The sequence below is a fragment of the Poecilia latipinna genome, unplaced genomic scaffold (assembly GCF_001443285.1).
Source record: "Poecilia latipinna isolate Pla-1442-1.1 unplaced genomic scaffold, P_latipinna-1.0 Scaffold2818, whole genome shotgun sequence".
Classification (NCBI taxonomy): domain Eukaryota; kingdom Metazoa; phylum Chordata; class Actinopteri; order Cyprinodontiformes; family Poeciliidae; genus Poecilia; species Poecilia latipinna.
In genome coordinates, this window is record NW_015115434.1 from 15,188 (window position 1) to 36,841 (window position 21,654).

Consider the following 21,654-nt stretch of genomic DNA (forward strand, 5'->3'; position numbering starts at 1 on the left):
AGCGGAAATGTTGGGCGGCAGTAATACCCCCCCCCCCCCCCCCCATCAACAAAAGTTGTCTATGGTTTCTTTCTCGAAAAACTAAGACCGCCCCCGAACAGAAAAGGGAACAGTTATGTGGCCCTCGCAGGAAAAAGTTTGGGGACCCCTTCTATAGAGTCATAAAATTACAATACAAACAGTACTAGATGCCATTTTTAATTAACTGACCACTGATGATAATCAGCCAACTTATTCTTAAATCAGCTCTGATCTGAGATGAATTTATGAACTATTGAAGAACTCTTTTTTTTTTTTTTTTTTACCGATTTATTCAAAACTGATCTGCAGATCAGAACTTAGAGAACTGAAAATCTGTATCAGCTGGTAAAATCCTGATCAGTGCATCTCTAGGACAGACTAAAAACTTTTTTCAACCCATAAATCCAGCAGCTTTTTAAAATATTTTCTTTTTCAAATAGTCCACTGACATAAATCTCTGTCTGCTGTACTACATTTTATCTTCAGATCTTCTGTATAAAATTTAATTTCTTTCCCAGGATGTAAAGTTCAGTAATAAAGTGAAACTCGAGTCTTGTTTTTTATGTATATGTGGACCACTAGTCTGCTAAATAATCAGTAAGCTTTAAAAAATAAAAATGAACCTGTGGAGGAAGCTCTCCTTGGCTGCTTCAATCTGCAGAGTTCCTCCTTTCCATTTGGATTTATTAAGAACCGTCATACCTGCAGAGGAAACACGAAGACGTAAAACCACCTGAACTCTGATGTCACATAAATCTCAGAGTAAACAGAAACACTGGGAAAAATTTCACCTCCTCTGATGTTCTAAAACATCAGATTATTAGTTTCAGGGCTGCTTAATGTCATTTAATACTCTCTACATCAGCTCTTTATTTATTAGATAAAAATCTACAATCTGTCTTAAGGGAAATAAATACTACATGTCTGACAATATCTCGCTGTCATCAGGTCACAGGATGGAGTTATTTTATCTTACAGAGAAAGTTTCCTGCAGCTGCTTCAAGGTGGAAATATTGACTGTAGAAGTTTCTTCACTTACATTTCTTCAGGTCTGCTTCAGAAATGTTGATGTTGATGTAGGCGAATGTTTTGTAAGGAATACCTGCAGGAAAAACAAGATAACATCAGGACATCTGATGGAGCCGCAGCAGGAAACAGGGAGGATGTTTCCTGCTAAGAAGCATCCTGATTTTAACCAAAAACCTTTTGGTTAAAATCATTCTTTTCTTGGTTTGATTGGAAAATATTGCAGAAACTTTAAGCTTTCAGCAGAAACAAATATTCAAAGAAAAATTATATCCACTAATTTGGTTAAAATACTACTCAGTTTTCAAAGCAGTTTTGATGTAAAATCAAAATAATGTCAGAAATATCAGAAAATTTTTCATATCACTACAATCTCTGAAATACTCAAAAATTTAAATATACATTCTGGTGAGGCTCATGTGTCAGATTAAACAGCAACCATGACAAATATTTCAGCAGCTATTAAACATAATTTCTTTCACCCACATTTCTAAATTATGATGCTTTTTATTTATCTTATGTTAAGATCTTTATCTTAAAGGCCATGTTTTCATTAACTGCCTCAATGAGTGAGAGACTTACTGATTCTCATTTATTTTACATGACAGCTATGAGTTTGGATGATAACCTCCAGTTGGTGGTTATGATATTAAAACACATTAACTTCTTTTACAACTCTCAGACCATCAAGATCATTCTCACCTTCCTCATCCTTCCTGGTACGGAGCTCTACATCCAGAACTTCTCCAAACTTTTCAAATCGGTCCTTCAAATCCTTCTGGGTGACCGTGTGGTTCAACCCGCCGACGTAAAGCCGCCGCATTGCGCCGAATCCACAAAACCAAAGTCACTGCAAGAACAGCAAACACCAGCAGCCTGTAGCTAACACGGCCATCCAGACATCTACTGATGTGTGAGGAGCAGCATCAGTTATTTCAGCAACAAACCTTAAAAGGAGACAGAGATGTTAGAAAATGGAGCAGCTTCTTATGTGAACAGGCATTTCTGTTTCTATAGTCAAAAGGTTTTTAGGGTTTAATCATTTTTCTCTGAAAACATATTTAAATTGTTCAACTCATTAGTTCATCAACATCTTTGTAGGTCAATTTGGATAATCAGTTTAATAACAGTAAAAAAAGTTTATATATATTACTTCTAACTGATCTGTCCTGGTCTGTGTTTGTGGGTATGATAAAAATTACATCAAACCAAACAATACAATAAATATATGATATAGCCCGAATTTATGAAGCTATGTAAACAGTCTAAGGGTTTATGAATAGGGGAAAAGCACAAAATATCCAAAATACATTGAACATAAGTCGCAGGTTGCTTGGAGGAGGATGAGAAACACTGTTACAAGTTCAAACAAAGTAGTGGGAATAAAATGTACAAGAAAGTGCATGTTATCTAAGATCAAACAACAAATCAAATGGATAAAGGAGCTGACGGGACAGTTGTGGTGCTGCTGTCCATTTTAAATGGATTACTGACGTCTACAGGAGGAATCTGGAAGTAATATCCAGGTTTGAGATATTTTTGCAGGTAACATTAAGCTGTTTTAAAGGACAGAGGAACAGAAAACAGGAGAATAAACTCGTAATCATTTCATGTTTAGTATTAGATTCAAACACACAGAGACTGAGCAAAGTAAGACTACCTCATGTACAACGAACACACACATCAAAAAAATATAAATTAATTTTAAAATCTACAGGCTGACAGCAAAAACAGAAATTTCTAATGTTTACCTCACATGTATTCAGCCGGTGCTTCGCCCTTTCGAGTCCGACTGACATTTACTTCCGGTAGTTTATCTGAAAACGTTCCGCGTACATTGTAATTTATATTAATGTAAAAAAACACAATGGCAGCATTTTAAATATTAAAAGAAATATCTAGAGGAAAACAGATTTTAATAAATAAAAAAATAATACATATACAAAATTAAAAAAAGACAGTTTCTCGGGTTTTCTCGAGATATTTCCTGTGTCTTGTCTACTGTGTAGAGGACGAGGGGATGTTTCACCTTTTTGCGCCCGAATAAATCTTATTTTACAGTCTGTTACCAACTTTAACGCATTGTTTTATGACATTTAGATTGATTTGTACTTATATTTGTGGTGTTGTACCAACAGAAGCACCCAGTAAGGTCAAAATGGCTCGACAGCAACACCGTCTCACCCTCTAATTTCAGCCAGAGGTGGTACAGTCCAGAGAGCGGGAGGCTGCAAACAGCTAGCTTCAGAGATCAGCTGGGATACTCAGTCCAGGTAAGTAAAAAGTTTTAAATTAGCCTTTTAATGGTTGGAAACAACTTTAATGTTTTCCGAATTTATTGTGTAGAATTCTCTGGTTACGTATAAGTTGAATTTTATTGTGTTTCTTAATAAATAAGAAACACAAAACTACCAAAAATGGTAGCAGAAATGGGTAGAGCAACAAACTTTGCAAAAATAACATTAGAAAAGCAAAGCTGGTGTTAAGAGGTTTCACTTCCACATAAACTGTAAGTCTGTCGGCTGTGTTGTTGATTAAAAGACATAGACTTAATAGATTAGCCAGACATTGTTCTCCAGTTATAGAGGAAGACAGTTACTTTCATACTAACATCACTCAAGTATAAGTGAAAAGTAAAGCGCAGCAAAACTAATCAGAGAATTAAAACGAGCTCAAAAATTTCTATTTGTATCTTTCCTCTCTCTCTTTCTACGAAAAACTGAATGGGAAAACTCTTCAATCTGGTGCTTTGGTTTCAACTAGCCTTTTTTTAAGTGACAATTTTGTTTATAAAAATGTATTTTATTTGTTGTTTCTGTTTTGTTTATTTATTTTGGATATTTGAAATGTCTTCCATCTCCCTTGATAAATGCTTGTTAGAATTTAAAGTTTATTGATCTTTGAGAATGTATTAAATTACTTTAAAATGGTCCCCACGCAACAATATTATTGATTATTGCAATAACTTCTGGGACAATTTATCGTCCAGCAAAATTAGTTATTGTGACAGGCCCACATCTGAGTGTTCTTGCTGTTTCTCCAGGAAGATGAGTGAGGAGAAGGCAGAGGAGCTGAAGCAGCTGGAGACTGAGGTGAAGCTGCTGCAGGCAGAGATCATAGCTCTGCAGCAGCAGCGGCAGGACAGCTGGGAAAACGTCTCTGTCCAGTTCAGGGGACAGATGCAGGACGCTCTGTGAGTTTACCTCCTTTTATTTCCATCAGGTTCCATGTTTGGGTACCAGAGAGAAACGATGGGATGTTTGACTGTCTCTGCAGAGCGTTTGTCTGTGGACAGACACAGGACCTGGAGGAGACGGTGGTGTCCAGGCTGAAGGAGGAAGTAGAGGAGCTGGAGAAGGACCTGAAGTTGCAGACTCAGATGAATGGCATCTGCCTGAACAGCTGCATCACAAAGACCCTGCAGAGCCGTAAGGAAGAGAATCTGCTGGACATTTCCAACACTAGACATCTAGCTGCGTTTCCATTGACCATGAAATTGCAGAAATTGAAATTGACATGGCTTAATGATGAATTTATCTTTTCTAACTCTTTACATCTATCACTGCCATCAATTTTTTTTGACCCGTGAACAGGCTGATTCACGTGTGATTTTAATTTAATTTCTTTTTTAATGCAGTTGTGAAATTGTGTTGTTTTAACATCAGCAGAGTAGAGACAAAGATTTCCGAACATTTGTCATGGAAACGCAGCTTCTGTCAGTGGCCATGTGCTCAACATGTTGTTTATTTATTACACTCATGTTTTTATCAGTGTTATTTTAAACCAGTTACTCTAACCTTCTTACTGGGCTTTTAAGCTGCATCAAGTTTCCTCATTAGTCAGATGCCCAGTTTCTCTTTCAGAATAAAAGTCTAGTGTTAGATGTTTCTGTGTGTGTCAGGCGGTCAGGAGGTGGTCCACCAGGTCTGTCTGTCAGGTCGCAGCTATGAGCTGGTCTTCCAGGTAGAGTTCCAGCTTTCTGAGCTCAAGGTGAGTCTTTTTATTCTCTTGATGTCTATTTATGGTTGTTTTACTGATAAGAGCTGTTCTCAGCCTCTTTGTTTTTTAATTTTCTTGTGACTGTTTGTTGTTTCTCTGGCTGTGTTTAGGTTAGAAGGAGGAGATAGGATTTTGCTTTCTATCCTTGTTAGCTCCAGATCAGTGTCAGATGACGGATAAACTAGATCTACGGAGAGAAATATTAGAAAATAGTTCAGGGTTTAACCAGCAGAGGGGAACAGAGAGCTATAATTATATCAGTGATTTCAGCTGCTCTTGAAACTTCAGGAAGGAGTTTCACCTGTACTTAAGTCATTAAGTCAATTATTTGCTTGATAAATTTTAAAAACTCAATAACTACTGGTTACGGATTCAGTCATCTGCCCCTAAATATGGAAAACAGTCCTCCAAACAAGAAACAAGCTTTTGGAAAAGATTGATATCATTAATTATTAATTAGTTTTTTTGTTTTAAATATCTGAAATACTGCCAAACTCAGAGCATGACCTTTTCTGTTTTATCCAGTTTTCCCTTAATGCCATTTTTTAAACTTTTAATCAGTTATGAGGCATGCTAGTGAAACCTGAAACCTCTTCTGCGCAAGTTTCTCAGCAAGTTGTTGCTAGGTAACCAAAGAATGAGTTGCTAGGTAACCGAAGAGTGAGTGAGTTAGTTGATGCCACCAACCGTATTTAGCTAGTTGTTAGAGGTTTAGTGACTAAAGCTTATATCTCCCAGAATGCTGTGTGTTTCTGGATTAGTGAATATTCTATATATTGGATGTATTGTCTATTGTTGTTGAGCATGTGTCTCTTATATATATATATATATATATATATATATATTGTTATTGATATATTGTCCATCCCTAGATGGAGATAAAGGTCTGAATTTGTTCATGCTGTCCTTCTGTCTCCTCCTGTGTCCTCTGAATGGCGCATGTGTCTCTGTCTATATCTGTCCTCTCCCTGTGGACTGACAGATCTGCAGTCAGTCCTACATGTTCCAGTCTAACTCTCCTTAATATCTATTTTGCATCATGTAAACCACACATTGAATACTTCCTGTATGTGTGAACTGAAACTGTTTGAATCATAAAACAGTTTCACAGAAATAATTTTTCTAATTTAGGAAAGTCAAAGTAAATTTCTAATTTGTGCAAGCAGGATTGAAGCTGGATCTGTTAGCCAACTGGAGCAGATGTTGGAATGTTTTTACTGATGGCTGTAATGTCTGCAGGACGGATCGAGAACAGAGCGGAGAATCAGAGATCTGAACCTGGTGCTGGACTCCAGCGACCTGCAGAGCCTCAGCAGCTTTCTGTCCAGGTACCGACCTGCAGTCATAACTAATGGGGGATAATCTGAGAGGAAATGAGGAGTAACCAGGTGGAAGGGTTTGAAAACATAAACCAGGAGGAAAAATACATTATTTCAGCTATCATCATCCTCTAAAATGAATCTCTGACTTTTACTGAGAAAACTTTAAAGTTAAGATAATTTCACATGATATAAATGTTTCATTTTGAAACCGAAGCTCTCCATCTCAGACTCTACGGGCCTCAGTTAGCAGGTTAAAAGTCAAAGATCATGACCATGAACCAGTCTGGCTGCTTGGAAGGGTTGAAGGAGGGAGCTTTTTTTTTTCTCTAGAAACAAGATGGCTGCCGGGCTGAGGTCAGCAGAACTGCATCTGGAGGAAGGACGAGACTTATGGGGCAAAGTCCTCTGGACAGATGAGACCAGAGTGGAGATGTTGAACTGTGATGGACAGAACCAAACACCACATACCAACTGTTGCACATGGTGGGGGAAGGATGACGAAGTGGGCTTCTGCTGTAATTGACTGCAGCCAAAGTATTCTAGAGTCCAATGTGAGCCCTTCTGTCCTACATCTGAAGCTTGGTCCAAACTGGGTCTTCAACAGAACCAGGGTCCCAAACTGAGCAGCAGATCGACAAAAGGGCTGAAAAAGAGGAGAATCGAGGCATTTCAGTGGCCTAGTCAAAGTCCAGACCTCATCCTGGTTGAAAGGCCAAGGTGGGACCAGGACCCTATTATCAGTGTGTCAGTCTAACACCCAGAGCTGAGAGGTTCTGGTCCGTTCTTCATTCTGCTGCAGAGCGTCTGCTCTGCTCTGATTGGCTCTGAGTCTGAGGCCAAACCACATCTGGATCGGATGACCCAGACTGCAGAACCTGGCAACCAGCACATGGAAAAATACTGAAGACAATGATTCAGCTGCTGCTGCTCCGTCAGGACCTCTGGATCTGTGCTTGCGTGCGTGCGTGCGTGCGTGCATGTGTGTGTTTCAGCCTGTCCTTACTGTCCAGCCCAGAGGACCATCTCTGATGGATCCGTCCGGGTTCAGGTGCTGCTGATTAGTTTCTCCTGAGGTCAGGGTGGGTTTCCTCCACCAGGATTACCCACTTTATCCAAGCTGATGTGGATCTTTCTGATGTTGATCTGATTTAGTGACTGTTGGTACTGAGCAGGAGGGGAAAACAATGCTTGTGAATAAACTTTCCATTCATTAAAATTCAATTAGTTTAAAATATGTTCGACTGCACCTCTATTTGAAGGTAGAGCTTCAGCTGGAAGCTTTTAAAGGAGACATGTTGAACCTTTTTATGATCTGAACTACTCTACCGAGGTTTTATTGAATTATTTCATTCCCAGGTGTTTTAAATAAATTGCTCAGCTCTCTGAAACCTCTCTGTTGTTAGGAGTCTGGGTGAGGATGGACGGCATCTCCTCCACTCTTCATCTTCTTTCTTGCTTTCAGCTGCAGTTTAGAGGCATCTCTTTGATGGGTTTTAATCTGTAATCTGGAGATCATTGATTCACCAATCAGTGAACCAGACGGCTAACAGCTAGGAGGAAACCAGACCCAGTCCTGAAATTCCTCCTCCGGTATCGATGATGACTGGTTCTTCTTCATATGATGGCTGCTTGTCCGATTATCTCTCTTGTTTTAATATGGGATTATAATCTTGCCAGCAATGCACCATTAGGCCTTGAAGCCTGTTTGCCCTTTTATGAGTGGAGCGTTATGGCTTTGCATTGGGTTGACTTCAACCCCCCTGTGACTCCTTGGTCCTTTCACAAAGATGTCAACTACTGTTAGTTTCTCTCTGCAGAGACACAGACACAGCATGGAGCTGGAAGCAGAAGTTTATACACAGCAGATGTTGCTGCAGTTTTTCCACACAATGCTCTTTCCTCATGTTTTCATCTATTTTATGAAGTGAACCAGTTCCCCCTGTGACAAACCACCACAGCATGGTGCTGCCACCATCATATCCACATTTGTTTTCCAAATGTAACAATGGTCATTGTGTCCAAACAGTTCCACTTTAGTCTCATCAGACCACAGGACATGTTTCCAAAAATGAAGATCTTTGTTCCTATAATTTGGCTTTTTATGTTTCTTCTGCAGTGAAACATAAAAAAAGGCAGCTCCTCGCTGAGCGGCCTTTCAGCCCATGTCGGTTCAGAATATATTTCACTGTGGACAATGTCTGACTTACCAGCATCAGCTGCATCTTCACAAAGTCTGTGGCTTTTGTCCTGCACATTTTCACTCATCATTGTGACTTTTAGCAAATAGACAGTGAGGAAAAAGTGGATAAAAAGTATCTTTTAATTGGGCATATGTAAACTTCTGGCTTCAGCTGAATACGATTAGTCCTAATTTGTCAGCTGGTCGTTGTTGATTTGCTTTGAAATGTGACTTTTTGTCTATAGCTCCGTTCTTTATAGAGTTTTATTCTCTATGGTGATAAAACTGAAAACCTCCTCATGCCTTCATTCACTCACATCGAGATCAATCTGTTCAACATTCCCGGTGTTCCCCGCTGAAGATTTCATCTTTTTCTCCCGACCCAGTTCAGCCAGTCAGTCCTTCAGCTATCAAGCTGGGATCGCTCTGTCTCCGTCTGCCTCTCTGATAGTGCTGCATTAGAAGTCAGGCTGCTGCCATGTTTCCATCGACTCCGTGCGGAATAACAGTCATCTGGAAATTTAACCCGGCTGCCGTCTAGCCCTGGGCCCCCTCGGAAAACTCTGGAAATCCTTCACCAGAAGGTCCCAGGCTCCGTCACACTCTGGACCAGACCTAGACGTTTCCGCCATGTCATACGCAGCCTGCTTCAGTGAAGAAACTGCTTTATTTTTTATTTTCTGCTCTGTATTATTCTGGATGATTCAGAAATTAATCAGCTTTATATTAAAATGTTAGCAATGAAACAAGGTCAGGCTAAATTCATAAAGATATGAAGATGTTTTCTGATTGTGAAAATCATTAACAGTCGTTGAGAACAGAATGTCTGAAATAGAAAAGAATCAAGGTGCTGCACGGGCCTAGTCAAAGTCCAGACCTCATCCTGACAGGAGTGTAGTTGCATATGAACATGTGCGTCATCAGACATTGATATCGGCCTGTAGGAGCTGGATGGGTGTGTTGCTAATGTTGGGTAATTATAGTACCAATAAAGAATTTTTGTTTAGAAATTAGTGAAAGTCAACAAAATGTGTTTTTTTATTTTTGACAAAAAAATTACAAAAAACCCCCAAAACATTTAAAAATCAAAGTTAAAAGTGATTTAATTTAATGACACATTAAAATATTTACCACACAATAAGGGAATGCATAAACATTCAGGTGTGTCATGTTTTAATCAGCATTTTGATAACACATTTGTCCAGTGGGATGCCTTTAATTTTCTACACCTGATGTATTTTGCAGCCAAAGTGTCTGAAAACGTGGATCAGTCATAACCATCGTTGCAGTTTCAGTGTTATTATTGTGATTAAATAATTTCCTGATCTGTGCAGCTCTGCTTTAATCTGGATCCTATTTTATGATGTATTTCTACTGTTTTTTGTTGTAAATATTCCAGTTCAGCTTATTTTTTTAATAATGGGACGAATCATATTAAATATTTTATATTATAAGATTATAGCCAAGTGGATAATTTCCATCTGTAGTCTTACAGGCAGGTTGTTGTTTAAAAAAACTAAACAAAAGAAAAAGAACAATAAAACATGTTTCTACTAGGTTAGAGGTTTATACCAGACTATAAAAACTGGTTTATGTTTAACTGAAGTCATGTTGACTTTTTGGCTTTCCGGGAATCAGATTTTAAGATGTTTTCTCTCGTACGGAGCCTGGTTCTGGTTCTGGTTCTGCAGGAGGTTTCTTCCTGTTAAAGAGGAGGTTTTCCTCTCCACTGTCGCCCCCTGCTGGTCCAGGAGGTGTAAAAGCTGCATTAATGACTCCATTCTCTGCTGGGTTTCCCTAAACATAACCCTTTTTAACTAATTTGAACAATAAATTGAGCTTAATGCTCTGATTTTTAACTAGAATTTATTGAAATGGACGTATGATTCAACTGAAATAAATTTTTTACAAAGTCAATTGGCACAGTAAAGTGTACTAAATTTTATTTCATTTTTAGAAATAATTTGTCATTTGGCATGAGAGGGAATTTTGTTATTCATTTATTTATCAAAATAGGCAAATTTTGTGGATCATAATTGATTTGTAAAAGCAATAAAAAGGGTAAAACATCCAAGGGGGTGAATATTTTTACAGATGCTGTAACTTGGCAATCTGTGAAGTTACATTATTTCTAATAAATCAAAAGTTATACAAATTAAATGTTAATATTTTCAGAATCTGTTGTTGGGGTTGAAAATGAAGTATCTGGATTCTTGTATTTTATTTTTGTGTGTTTAATTTTTGCAGTCAGTTTGTGACGCCATAAGATGTTGTGGCTTTGAAGCAAACAAAGACAAAACAGTTTAAGCTCAGACGAGAGGCAGCCGGGCTGTTTCTGGTTGCTATGGTCACTTGATGAACGCCGCCATCGTGTGACGATGTGCTGTGATTTCAGGGTGGAGGAAACCCGGGACCTCCTGTTGTTCTTCAGAACCATCAGGAGTTACTCAGAGAAATGCGACGATCGGACCAGAACCTTTCAGCACTTCCAGGTGAGTCAGAGCAGAACTGGACAGCCCAGAACCTCCCACTGATCTGTAGAGGTCCTGGTTCTGGGTTATTACATTAATGCTTCTTCTGGTTTTGTTTTAATTTTCTCCAGTGGAGACCCAGATGTTCATTAGATGCACATCTGCTCAGATTGTTTACCTCTTCAAACGGTTTTATGACAGCAGAACCTGCTCCAAGTTCTGTTCATCAGACTGATGGATGTCTGAGGCATCCTGAACCAATTGGGTTTGTTTGGATTTCTGCCGTTATCTGACTCACTGAGGCTCTCCGTAGTCCAGCAGCTTGTTTTTAGTCCGTTTAGGTTCTGCAGAAGCTCATATTTCTGTGTTGCTCAGATGATGAAGAGGAAAAGAGCCGTAGGTGTAAATTAGCGGGACCAGTCTAAATGTCAGGGCGGGACGGTGCTGGACAGGCTGCAGCTAAATGCCAAATAACACGCCAAGCGGCGGCGGTGTGGAACACATTGGCCTGCTTACTCGGGGAGTCGGCGGTCCAGCCCAGTTGGCAGGACGGCAGGACGATTAACACACATTTTCCATACTGGGCCGCGTGCTGCAAACACTGCAGTTTAGCTTCATCTGCGTCTGCTTCAGGGTTTCCATGGAAAATGTCATTCCTCATCGTAAATATCCAGCTGTAACGTTCTCCATACCATAATAACAGCCAGACAACACCAGCTTAAAACCGGTTAAATAAATAAACAGAATAAATGAATTATATGGAAAGTGTTAAAAGTTTTTCTTGCTGGCGAACCGCAGCGCTAAACAGACCAAAGCTATCAACCTCAGGCTTTATGAGCCTCAGCAGTGCTGGCTGCTCATATTGATGTTCCCTCTCAGGTACGCAGACATGTTAACGGCTTGTGTTGATAAGAGCCGTCTGATTCGGCTAATGGATGTTTTCAGTTTGGTGTTCTCACATTACTGCATTCTGGTTCTAATCTGGGCTGCAGCGCTTCAGGAAAACATGTGACTGCTGTGTTATTGTTGCTTCATCCATCAGTTAGGAGCTGAGACACATTTTCTTCAGGATCTTCTTCCATTGGCTGATTTTTATGCTCCCTGTCAAACTGAACTCATTTTCCCTGATTTTTCTCAGTGATTAGTGGTTTTCTTAAAGCTGTTCATGCCTGAAACCCTCATGTCCCTTCATCTTGCTCATGTCCCTTCATCTTGCTCATGTAGAAATGCTCTAGGTCAAACACAGCCGTTTCTTCTTCAATCAGGAACAGTCAAGACAATGGTTTCCTACTTAAAATTTTTAACAAACTTTTCAACACAATGCTGCTCTCAGATGTTTTCTTTGTTTGATGCCAACAATTAGACCCTTCTGGAACAGTTCATGTCTTCACGGTTGTTTGAACAGGCAGTGTATTATTAAGTCAAGTTTAGGTCACATTTCAGCAACAAGACAGTTCAAAGTGCTTTACATCATAAAACATCATACAGTTTACAATGAAACAGCAATCAACATTGCATTTTGTTAAATGCCGTCATTACATTTCATGAAGCAAATACACATCAAATATGTTGGTCAATGTTCCAGTTACTACTAATAAAAGCAACTCTAAGCAGGTGGGTTTTAGCCTTAATTTAAAGGAACTCAGTGTTTTCGGCTATTTTGTGGTTTTCTGGAAGTTTGTTCCAGATTTGTGGTGCATAGAAGCTGAATGCTGCTTCTCCATGTTTGGTTCTGCTCTGCATCCCCAGAACCAGAAGACCCGAGAGGTCGGGAAGGTTGCTATGACAGCAGCAAATCTTTAATGTATTGTGGTGCTGAGCCATTCACTGATTTATAATCTAACAAGTCTGTTCTCTGAGCTACAGCGAGCCTCTGTAGGGACTTTAGAACTGGGTTTTGTGCTCCATCTTCCTGGTTTTTGTGAGAACGCCAGCAGCAGCGTTCTGGATCAGTTGCAGTTGTCTGATTGATTTTTTATTCAGACTTATAGGACACTGTTGCAATAATCAATGTAATCAATACATGGATGAGTTTCTCTAGATCTTCCTGAGTCCTCTAATGCTGGAAATGTTCTTCAGCTGATAGAAGGCCGACTTTGTAACTGTCTTTATGTGTCTCTGAAGGTTCAGGTCAAAGTGCATCACTACACCCAGAGTTTGGGCCTGATCGCTAGTTTATAGCTGTGATAGCTGAAGCTCTGCATTGACTCGTCCAAAGAAAATAACTTCAGTTTTCAGAAGGGCCAATGGTGCAAAATGTCAGCCTTGCTGACCCAGAGCAGCTGTGACTGCAATCAGTAGCTTCCCATCATCAGTGTGTGGATGTGTGTATGAATGGAAGCAACTAATTTCATTGTAAAGCGTCTTTGAGAAACCTTATGAGGTTGAAAAGCGCTATATAAGTGTTCTGTTCGTTGAATAAATGGATTCAGAGTCACCTGGTGACATCGTAATGTAACGTATCATCTGGTAACTAATCTTACTGTTATAACCTATTTTGAGATGTAGAAACAGTTGAAATATAATAGCCAAGAAAATATTACATCTAAGTAACTACATCACCCAGCTGGATGACTGTGGTGCGTTTTGTTCGGCCTGTTGCAATAAGCAATAAATCAGTTAATCAAATGATAAATTTAGACAAGCCCACTAATTTTCAATTGCATGATTTATTATTTTTCTCTTTTCTCTTTCCATCAAAAACTGACAAAAGTCTTTAGTCTGGTGCTTTGGTCTCAGTTAGCCCCTTTTTTTGATAGATTTTTTATTTAGTTTTGTTTTACAGAGGCTTCATATTTGTTGTTTTATTTGTTTTGGATATTTAAAATGTCTTCTAGTCTCAAATGTTCATTATGGTCTTTGATATTGTGTTTTTGCATTATTATATTGCTATACTACTTTAAATGGACAATTAAACTTCCAGCAAAAGCTGTTACAGTGACAGGCCTAGCTGTTCTGGTTCTGGTCCTGCAGACCCGGTTTATGGAGCTACACCTTTCTGACGTGAGCTCAGGTTTAAGTTGAACAGGATGTTGGTGAATTGTGGTTTCAGTGCCAGACTGATGAAAGATGAGTATGGATTCACCTCAAAATTTAAGATCATATTTTTGCAAACTGGAGATAAAAATAAATGATGACCATATAGACCTGAAACATCTATCCACCACAGTTTGTCAGACTCATCCTGTCATACTGCAGCACTGGCTATTAGTTTATAATAAACTCCTGGTTCTTCATCCTGTCAATAAATGTGACATGATAAAAACGGAGCAATAGTCCAGACTGACTGTAATCAAAAACAGTTTATTAACGTATCAAATACAGCCATGTTACACGCGCCTCCTTCTGTACAGCTCCTCTTATTCACATCAGTTATCATAAACAAAGATTTATTTACCTGGAAAAGAAGTGAAAACAAGAGAGTAACTTTCACATTACTGAAGCTCATAGATACATGTTCTCCAGCTCACCTCAACTGGACCATAAATTAGAAAACAAACTGACGTCAAGTTACAGAACATCATCATCATCACTGTTGTCTGCAAGGCCATGCAGACGAATCGGATGCTTGGATTAATCACTGGAGCTCATTTATCCAGCTCTGCATCCGGAGGGAAACGTCTAAAATGTTCAGTTGACAAAGGATCACCATGACGACGAGACTAAATTAGATTAGACTGGAAGAGAAAACTCACCTGTTATTACCTGGGAAAATCATTACAAGTAAATTAAGAAGCCTGTTTGCTATGAGTGAACGGGGATCCTCTGATGAATAGGGAATGTTCATCATGCAGAATAAATTTCCCTTTTTTTAAATATAAATTCTGTTTTATTTTGGGTCTTTTTCCGGATCTAAGCTGAAGGTTCTGTCGGTCCAGAACTATTATTGTTAAAGTCTAAGAGAATCTCTTTAGAGTCAGGAGGGGAACCGAGCCGAGCTGGACCCGTCGCTGCTCGTTAAAGTGACAACACTAACCGGACCAGAACCGTTCTGCTGCAGAGGCTTTAGAGTGAGTCTTTGGGGCATTGGTTCTCCTCAGCGGTACCGGCCCACAGGCAGAACTTTCATGCAGGTGAAGCTGTCGGGGTACTTGGACAGCACCACTGGGTTCCCGTCCATTCGGACCTCAGAGAGGCTCAGTCGTAGATAGTAGGAGTTGTCGGACTTGCAGAAGGTGTCTACGTTCACCTCCGTGATGTTGTTGTCCTGAAACACAGGAAGAGTGAAGAATAAGCTAATGTGTTTTTGTCTAATTTTTCTGTTTTATGTTCTTTATATATGTTTCACACAGAACACTTGCTAAGCCCGCGGGTCGGATCACTGGGGCAGTCATCTGGCAACCCAACGTGTTCTTAAGTTAAAAAATGTTGACGAGGAATTTGAAAATTTGAAAATATGAGTAGGTATTACGTGTCACTTTATTCGCTTAAGTACTTAGCATGTAGACTGGTAATGAATTTAATAAAACACACCTGACCTCAATCTCAATACGTATTCACATACTGACCATCCTATGTTGCCTTGTGCTTCCAACCATTTCAGAGACTCTGGTGTCACTGTTAGTGGTGTATAAAAAAACCCCAAACGGTAATAGATAAACAAACAATGTCAGTCTGGTGGGGGTGCAAAAAAAGCTTGGTGGCCCGCCAGGCTGATAATACACTAAGGGAAATAGTAATAGTCTTTAAGAGTTGAACAGCTAAATTTATGTGAATAGGGGCGCAGAAATGATAAGTTTATACTTTTTTCTGCTCCTTTTCACTCATGACTTATTTTAGTTATTCAAATGTAATATTGAGTGAATTAAATAAAAAATTAAATTAAATGAGTTCAAAGCAGTTCGATTATTCACAGCCCCTTATTACATTCTGTCACATTACAACTAACCTTTTTATTTATTCTTTTTTTAACCATTTTTTTATGTTCACTTATTTATTATAATTAATTGTATTTATTTAGCATTTTCTTATCTTACTTATTATGTATTTATTTTTAAAAATAACCAGAATTCGTTTTATTGGGATTATTAAAGAAGCAGTTGAGGGAAAATTTTCTGAACTTTGTGTGGAATGGAGACGTTTCGCTCAGCGACTGCTGGAGTTGGGCACTAGACGGACCAAAAATCTGAAAAGTGTGGCTTGGATTGCAGTTTGCATAGTGGGAACATGGAAGCTCAGAGTAAAAACTCTGACAGTCTTTACTTCAGTGGAAATTTCTGTGACAGATGTAAGAAAGGGAAGTGAACAAACTTCCAGATTATTTGGATGTGTTCTCAAGCTTTTACTGTTTGGAGGGTTTTTTTTATGACATATATTTTAGTGCTGAGCACTTTTAAAAGGAGAATTTTCTTTTATATTAAAACAAGAGTCTTTGTTTTGCACATAATGTTTCTGTTTAAAAAAAACATGATGGGGAAACTTTTTTTAACATCTTATAAAAGTAATGTTCTGTTGAACCACAACAGTTTAATTTGTGTAATTGAGTATTTTATTTCCATTTGGTAGCTCATTGTGACTGTTTTGTTTACTTAACCAAATTAGTTTACATTTCTATTTATCCATTTTGTATTTTCTTTGAGGCATTAAGCATTGTGTGTGATTTTGTGTATATTTATATATGAATATTTTTATGTAGTTATGCAGAAAGAAAAAACAGAAAGTGTGAAATATAGTTTGTGATATTATTATTGAGGTATTTAAAAATATATTGTGATATAATTTTTTGGAAATATCGCCCAGACCTATTTAGGACTGGACTTTGACTAGGCCAATCTTCTTTCCATAATATTTCTGGCTGGAAGGTGATTGTCCTGTTAGAAGGGGAACCTCAGATTTATTTCCAGGATTGTCCTGATTTAGATCAATCCATCTTCATATCACCTCTGACCTGCTTCTCTGACCCATAGCATGATGCTCCCACCGCCCTGCTTCATCAAGTGGATGGTGTATTTTTATTTTATTTTATTTTTTATAGTTTTGTCTGTAGGCCAGAAAGCTTGATTTTGGTCTCCTCTCATCAGATCATCTTCTCCTACATGGCTAACTGCTAACAGGACTTCTTTAGTGACTTCTATAAAAGTCAGACTAACAGCTCTCCTGTCAGTCTGGGTGGACGTCCATGTCCTGTTCGGTCAGCAGGCAGTCCATTCCGTGTCCAGGTCCAGATGATGGACTGATCAGAGTGCTGGGAGATGTTCTTATAGAACCTACATTAATCAGAACCAGAACCTCCTCAATGTTCTCTGGAAAACCTCTGATGACATTTCTAACATGTTACACTCAGTTTTATTTAAGGGTGTCATCTGGGGGGGCGGCAGGGGGGGAGGGGTTAAAACAAGTCCTTACAAAAGACTTACCAATCTGATATTAATATCTGATTCGATCTTGATAGTGAAAATCTTCTTGATCGGATATTGGTGGCAATGTGCCCGATCCACAAGGACAGATCTACTCAGTTTAATTATATTCTTTGTGCTTTATTATTTATTTTACATTATATTTAGAATTACTAATTGCACTTTCTGAGTCATTTGGATGAAGATTTATTGCAGTTTACTGTTACATGTTTGACTGAAGTAGTGAACCTCTTGTTTTTGACAGTTTCAGTTTATTTTACATTGGCAATTATCTGCTGACTGCACTCACTGAATAAACTAAAGTTATTTGTGCATGTGTGACCAAGCCTGTGAACCTATTGGTGCATTTAAGTGAGCTGAACTGGTCCAGAGTTGCCAAGTAATTCTGTAATTCAGTAGATTTATGTCTGTATTTAAAAATATAAAAATTTTAATTTGGGCTGTTTTTCTGTTTTGATTGGAATCTGCCGATGCTAAACCTGAGATATGGGGATCAGAAGTGAAAAGAGTGGATCAGTGCATCCATAGTTCACAGCACAGTATTCAGGTTTTAATCATAAAAGCATCCATGCATCATGTATGAACTACTTGTGTTGGTGCAGACCTGTAGATGCAGGATGCGGACGCTCTCTGGGATGAAGGGGACGGCCTCCAGCTGGTTGTTGGCCAGGTACAGGTTGGCCAGGCCGGTCAGTTTCTGTCATGGAGAGCAGAGACTGTTCAGCTTCCTTCTCATCTTCGGTTTACTTACAGCAACATCATCCAGCTTTCTTCATTTACAGACGAGTTAATGTCCGTTTTAAGGGCTGAACTGTCTTATTAAACCAAGTTAATCTGGTTTTACCTCATATAGAGGATTCACACTCCCTGACTGGTACCTGACGGGTTCTGCTGACGTACCTTGAAGGCGTTGGCTTTCACGCCCTTGGTTTTGAGCAAGTTGCTGTTGGCGTTGAAGGAGGTGAGCTTGGCGGGGAGGGCGGGGAGTTTGACCAGTCTGTTCTCGGCCAGAGACAGTTCCTCCAGCAGGGTGAGCTTGGAGAAGGCGCCGTCGTCGATCTCTGAGATCACGTTTCCTGTCAGGTCGATCCTCTTCAGGGTCACTGCGGCAGATGGCACAGGCACGCTTTTTTAATACCAAGTATTCATGATCCAGTCAGGTTTTCAGACATCAAATCAAACTTTTGACAACTTAAAAGCTAAACTAACAAATACATTAGGGATGAATCTTTCAGCATCTAGCAATTCAATTTCTAGTTTCAATTCAGAAACTAATTTTTCTACTCAGTCTAAAGAATCTGTTTAAATTATGTGACTGACGAGAGGAAAAGACAGCATAAGCAAATAATACATTTATTTTAAACAATTCCATACTGTATCAGATTCCATCAGCTTATATTTAAACAAAAATAGGTTTGTGCATAAAATTTTGCAACTTAAATTACCAGTACAAGGTTATCTTAGCTGCCTGGCTTTTTCTTATATGAAAAAAAATCAACAAAGGATTATTTGAAATATGACTTTACAAAAACAAGCAGACTAAATTAGATTTTTGAGCATTTTAAATCAATTCAAAATTCCCAGGCCTTTTTCTTTTTTTCCTGCACTTTTAAAATTGACACGTTTTATTTCCCTGGACTCTGGAGTCTCTGCAGCTGTGAGGACTCGAAGGTCTGAGCTCTGAGTCCAGATGTTCTGTCCAGACGTCTGGGACTTACCCGTGTCTCCGAAGTCGTTTTTCCCGATCTTCTTGATCTTGTTGAAGCGAGCATACAGGTAGGCGGTCTCTTTGGGCAGCAGGGGGACACTGGTCATGTCTGGACTCACCTCCTCACAGTACACAGAACCGGACAGGCAGACACACAGCAGGCAGGTGGGCAAATCTGCAGAACAGCAACCAGAACCGGGTCACAAAGACCAGGGTTAACCCGACAGACCAGGTCACATTTAGATATTTTAATGTATGCTTTAATTTCAGTCTAATATCTTATTTTAGGTGATGATTTATTTATTTTTCCTTATTTCTGAACATTCAAAAACGCTCATTGGCTTCTGATTATATGGCTGATTATTCATGTAGTCGTTTAAAACTTCACCAAACTCAACAGAATCTGCTGGGCTTCACACAATTTAACTGAGAATATTTCTGTCAAGATATGACAGATTTTTAAAGTAATTTCTCTGCTGAGAGTTTAACTATTCTAGGACTAGGATTATTCTGACTATTAATTGGATTAAACTCTGCACATTTTGCAGATTTTTCATTTAACCACTTATTGTATACAATAGTAAAATACATAAAAATATAAATAATTAAATTCCTTTTTTTTTAAATAAGAAAATAAACATTGTATTGTCTAGAATGCAATAACATTGATTTAGTAAATACTTGACCATTTGTTGTAAAGGCTGAAGATAAAAATCTTCCTACCATCAACATGTGAAATCTCAGCCTCTTCTGTCTAAATTAGCTCTAGTGTAGAGCTAATTTGTTGATAATTGATTAGATTAGCTGATTAATAACTGGATGCCAAAGGTTCTTAATAGAAGATTTTTACAGAATGTGAATCGGGTGAAGCTAAAGCTGCGTCTGGAGGAGTTCTGGGTAGAACTGAATTACAGGTCCAGATTCTTTCTCTCACCGGCACCGCTGTCGCTTTCCTTCGGTGCCATGCTGGCATCCGGCTCATCAGCAGGAGGTAGCGCCCTCTGCAGGAGAAAGCAAACACTGTTTACACAGCGGCTTCGTGTTTGGATCTCTGATTCTGGTCAGGTTTGGAAATGTGCATGCTCATTGCAGTGAGTGGACAAGCAGGCGGGTTCTGTTGAACTTTTCTGCATTATAGTCGTGTTTTAAGGCCTGCAGAGGAAGATAGGTTGGTCAGATTCAGAGTATAAATCGACTGTTTGAAATGACTAAGATTTCATACTGAACAAACTGAATGGAAGGAAATATTCTGGAATATTTTGCATAAACTGACACCACTTCTTGGAGTAGAAATGTTTCTCTTCCAACAAGTTTTCAGGAACATTTAAATTTAGACCTTCCTTTTGTCTTTAAACCAGTCTTGGTCCGTTGTCCTCCAGGCTTTGTTCCTTTGGTCTTTGGCTGCTTTTCCTCTGGTTTCTGACTGTTTTTTATTTGATGAACTCCAACCGATGAATAAACTGTTTCATGTTAACACAAAGCAGATAACTTTGTAAAAAAAATGATTTCAGATTGATTCTAGCAGAAGATCTGATTTTTTTTTTAATTTTGGAGTGTTTTTCTGTTTGGATATCGATGGGAAGCAGTAATCAGAGCTGCAGTCCTCCATAGCTGGGTTCTGCAGCTCATCTGGAGAAGCTGTTATCTAGTCAGACGTGAGATATGACGTCTCCAGGGCTCCTGGATCCAACCCCGGGTCTTCTCTCAGGAGGACATGTCAAACCAGATGTCCAACCTGCTCAGCTGTAGAAGCAGTGAGTGCAGTCTGCTCTCTGGACGGCGTCCCTCAGGGTAAATCCAGCCACTTTGCAGAGGAAGCAGACATTGGCTGTTCTCATCCAACACCTGATAGGTGAGGGAAGCATCAAGGCTCCGGTGAAGCTTTTTAAACTCAGAGTTTCACACCTGACATCCCTGCAGGACCACATTCCCATCAGGACAGAGAGAAGAGTGCTGCTTCTTCAACACTGGAAAAGTCCAGCATCTACAGGAACCAAGTTGGATCCATTTAACCCAAACCAATGACACCCAATGTCTCCCAGTACAGTGGAGGGACTATAAGTGCCTCAGAATACCTGAGACTTCCTCAAAAGATGTATATAGCTACCTATTTTAATATTTCAGAGTCTCAGAGCATTGATCAATCAATCGGCCATCTCTTCTATATGAAATCCGCCCCTGATCCGTTCTGCTCTGCCATGAGAGGCTGACTAACAGGTCTGTCCACCAGGTCCCGCCTAGGCCTGCCGCCGAAACAAGTTTGGCTGGACAATAAATTATCCCAGAAGTTATTGCAATAAACGATAATATTGTTGTTTTGAGACCATTTTCAAGTCATCTAATGGTAATAATGCAAGAACACATTCTCAGAGATCAATAAACTTTAAATTCTAATGAATATTTAACACTAGAACTGGAAGACATTTTAAATATCCAAAATTAATAAACAAAACTGGAATAACAAGTAAGAGGAACATTGGAGTTTCTGTAAACAAAATTGTTCTTCAAAAAAAAAAAAAAAAAAAAAAAAAAACAACCCCCAACCGAAAAACTTGTGGGACCCCCGCCCTCC

At 39.1% G+C, this 21,654-nt stretch overlaps 3 protein-coding genes and 1 long non-coding RNA gene across 7 annotated transcripts in view; 2 read left to right on the forward strand and 2 right to left on the reverse strand.

The window, feature by feature from the left end:
* Nucleotides 1-2,879, reverse strand: part of LOC106939277 (nucleolar protein 8-like) — a gene marked incomplete at its 3' end in the record, with an annotated part of 17,775 nt that extends 14,896 nt beyond the window's left edge. Inside the window, exons 1-4 of the mRNA XM_015021642.1 lie at nucleotides 2,799-2,879; nucleotides 1,750-1,994; nucleotides 1,061-1,123; nucleotides 645-723 (exon numbers count right to left, since the gene is read on the reverse strand). Coding sequence (XP_014877128.1) covers nucleotides 645-723; nucleotides 1,061-1,123; nucleotides 1,750-1,870 — 263 coding nt within the window. The remainder of the gene's footprint in view (nucleotides 1-644; nucleotides 724-1,060; nucleotides 1,124-1,749; nucleotides 1,995-2,798) is intronic.
* Nucleotides 2,880-3,057: 178 nt separating this feature from the next.
* Nucleotides 3,058-9,290, forward strand: LOC106939276 (centromere protein P-like). Of its 3 annotated transcripts, none has more exons than XM_015021639.1 (6): nucleotides 3,058-3,320; nucleotides 4,091-4,240; nucleotides 4,324-4,475; nucleotides 4,949-5,037; nucleotides 6,286-6,374; nucleotides 6,699-7,597. In XM_015021639.1, exons 2-6 carry the CDS (start codon nucleotides 4,095-4,097, stop codon nucleotides 6,889-6,891), a joined length of 669 nt encoding a protein of 222 aa, XP_014877125.1. In that variant the 5' UTR covers nucleotides 3,058-3,320; nucleotides 4,091-4,094; the 3' UTR covers nucleotides 6,892-7,597. The 3 variants fall into 3 exon arrangements, with proteins under 3 accessions (XP_014877125.1, XP_014877127.1, XP_014877126.1); XM_015021641.1 differs by lacking the exon at nucleotides 6,699-7,597 and adding an exon at nucleotides 8,934-9,290 and having other exon boundaries at nucleotides 3,072-3,320; XM_015021640.1 differs by lacking the exon at nucleotides 3,058-3,320 and having other exon boundaries at nucleotides 4,087-4,240.
* Nucleotides 9,291-14,546: 5,256 nt separating this feature from the next.
* Nucleotides 14,547-21,654, forward strand: part of LOC106939282 (uncharacterized) — a 15,067-nt gene continuing 7,959 nt past the window's right edge. Inside the window, exon 1 of the long non-coding RNA XR_001422804.1 lies at nucleotides 14,547-14,844. This is a non-coding gene — a long non-coding RNA (uncharacterized LOC106939282). The remainder of the gene's footprint in view (nucleotides 14,845-21,654) is intronic.
* The window catches only part of LOC106939281 (mimecan-like), a 12,611-nt gene continuing 5,709 nt past the window's right edge, over nucleotides 14,753-21,654 (reverse strand). Inside the window, exons 2-6 of one of the 2 annotated variants that reach the window (XM_015021645.1) lie at nucleotides 20,017-20,083; nucleotides 19,093-19,260; nucleotides 18,275-18,477; nucleotides 17,979-18,071; nucleotides 14,753-15,225 (exon numbers count right to left, since the gene is read on the reverse strand). In XM_015021645.1, the coding sequence (XP_014877131.1) occupies nucleotides 15,055-15,225; nucleotides 17,979-18,071; nucleotides 18,275-18,477; nucleotides 19,093-19,260; nucleotides 20,017-20,083 (702 nt within the window). In that variant the 3' untranslated portion in view covers nucleotides 14,753-15,054. The remainder of the gene's footprint in view (nucleotides 15,226-17,978; nucleotides 18,072-18,274; nucleotides 18,478-19,092; nucleotides 19,261-20,016; nucleotides 20,084-21,654) is intronic. The other variant, XM_015021647.1, reaches the window with a different exon arrangement.

Bases quoted from the DNA above. Each gene is read 5' to 3' on its own strand.
- LOC106939276 (XM_015021639.1), top strand. From the start codon at position 4,095: ATGAGTGAGGAGAAGGCAGAGGAGCTGAAGCAGCTGGAGACTGAGGTG. The intron at 4,241-4,323 runs GTGAGTTTACCT...CTGTCTCTGCAG, and splicing joins GGACAGATGCAGGACGCTCT to AGCGTTTGTCTGTGGACAGA. The intron at 4,476-4,948 runs GTAAGGAAGAGA...TGTGTGTGTCAG, and splicing joins CACAAAGACCCTGCAGAGCC to GCGGTCAGGAGGTGGTCCAC.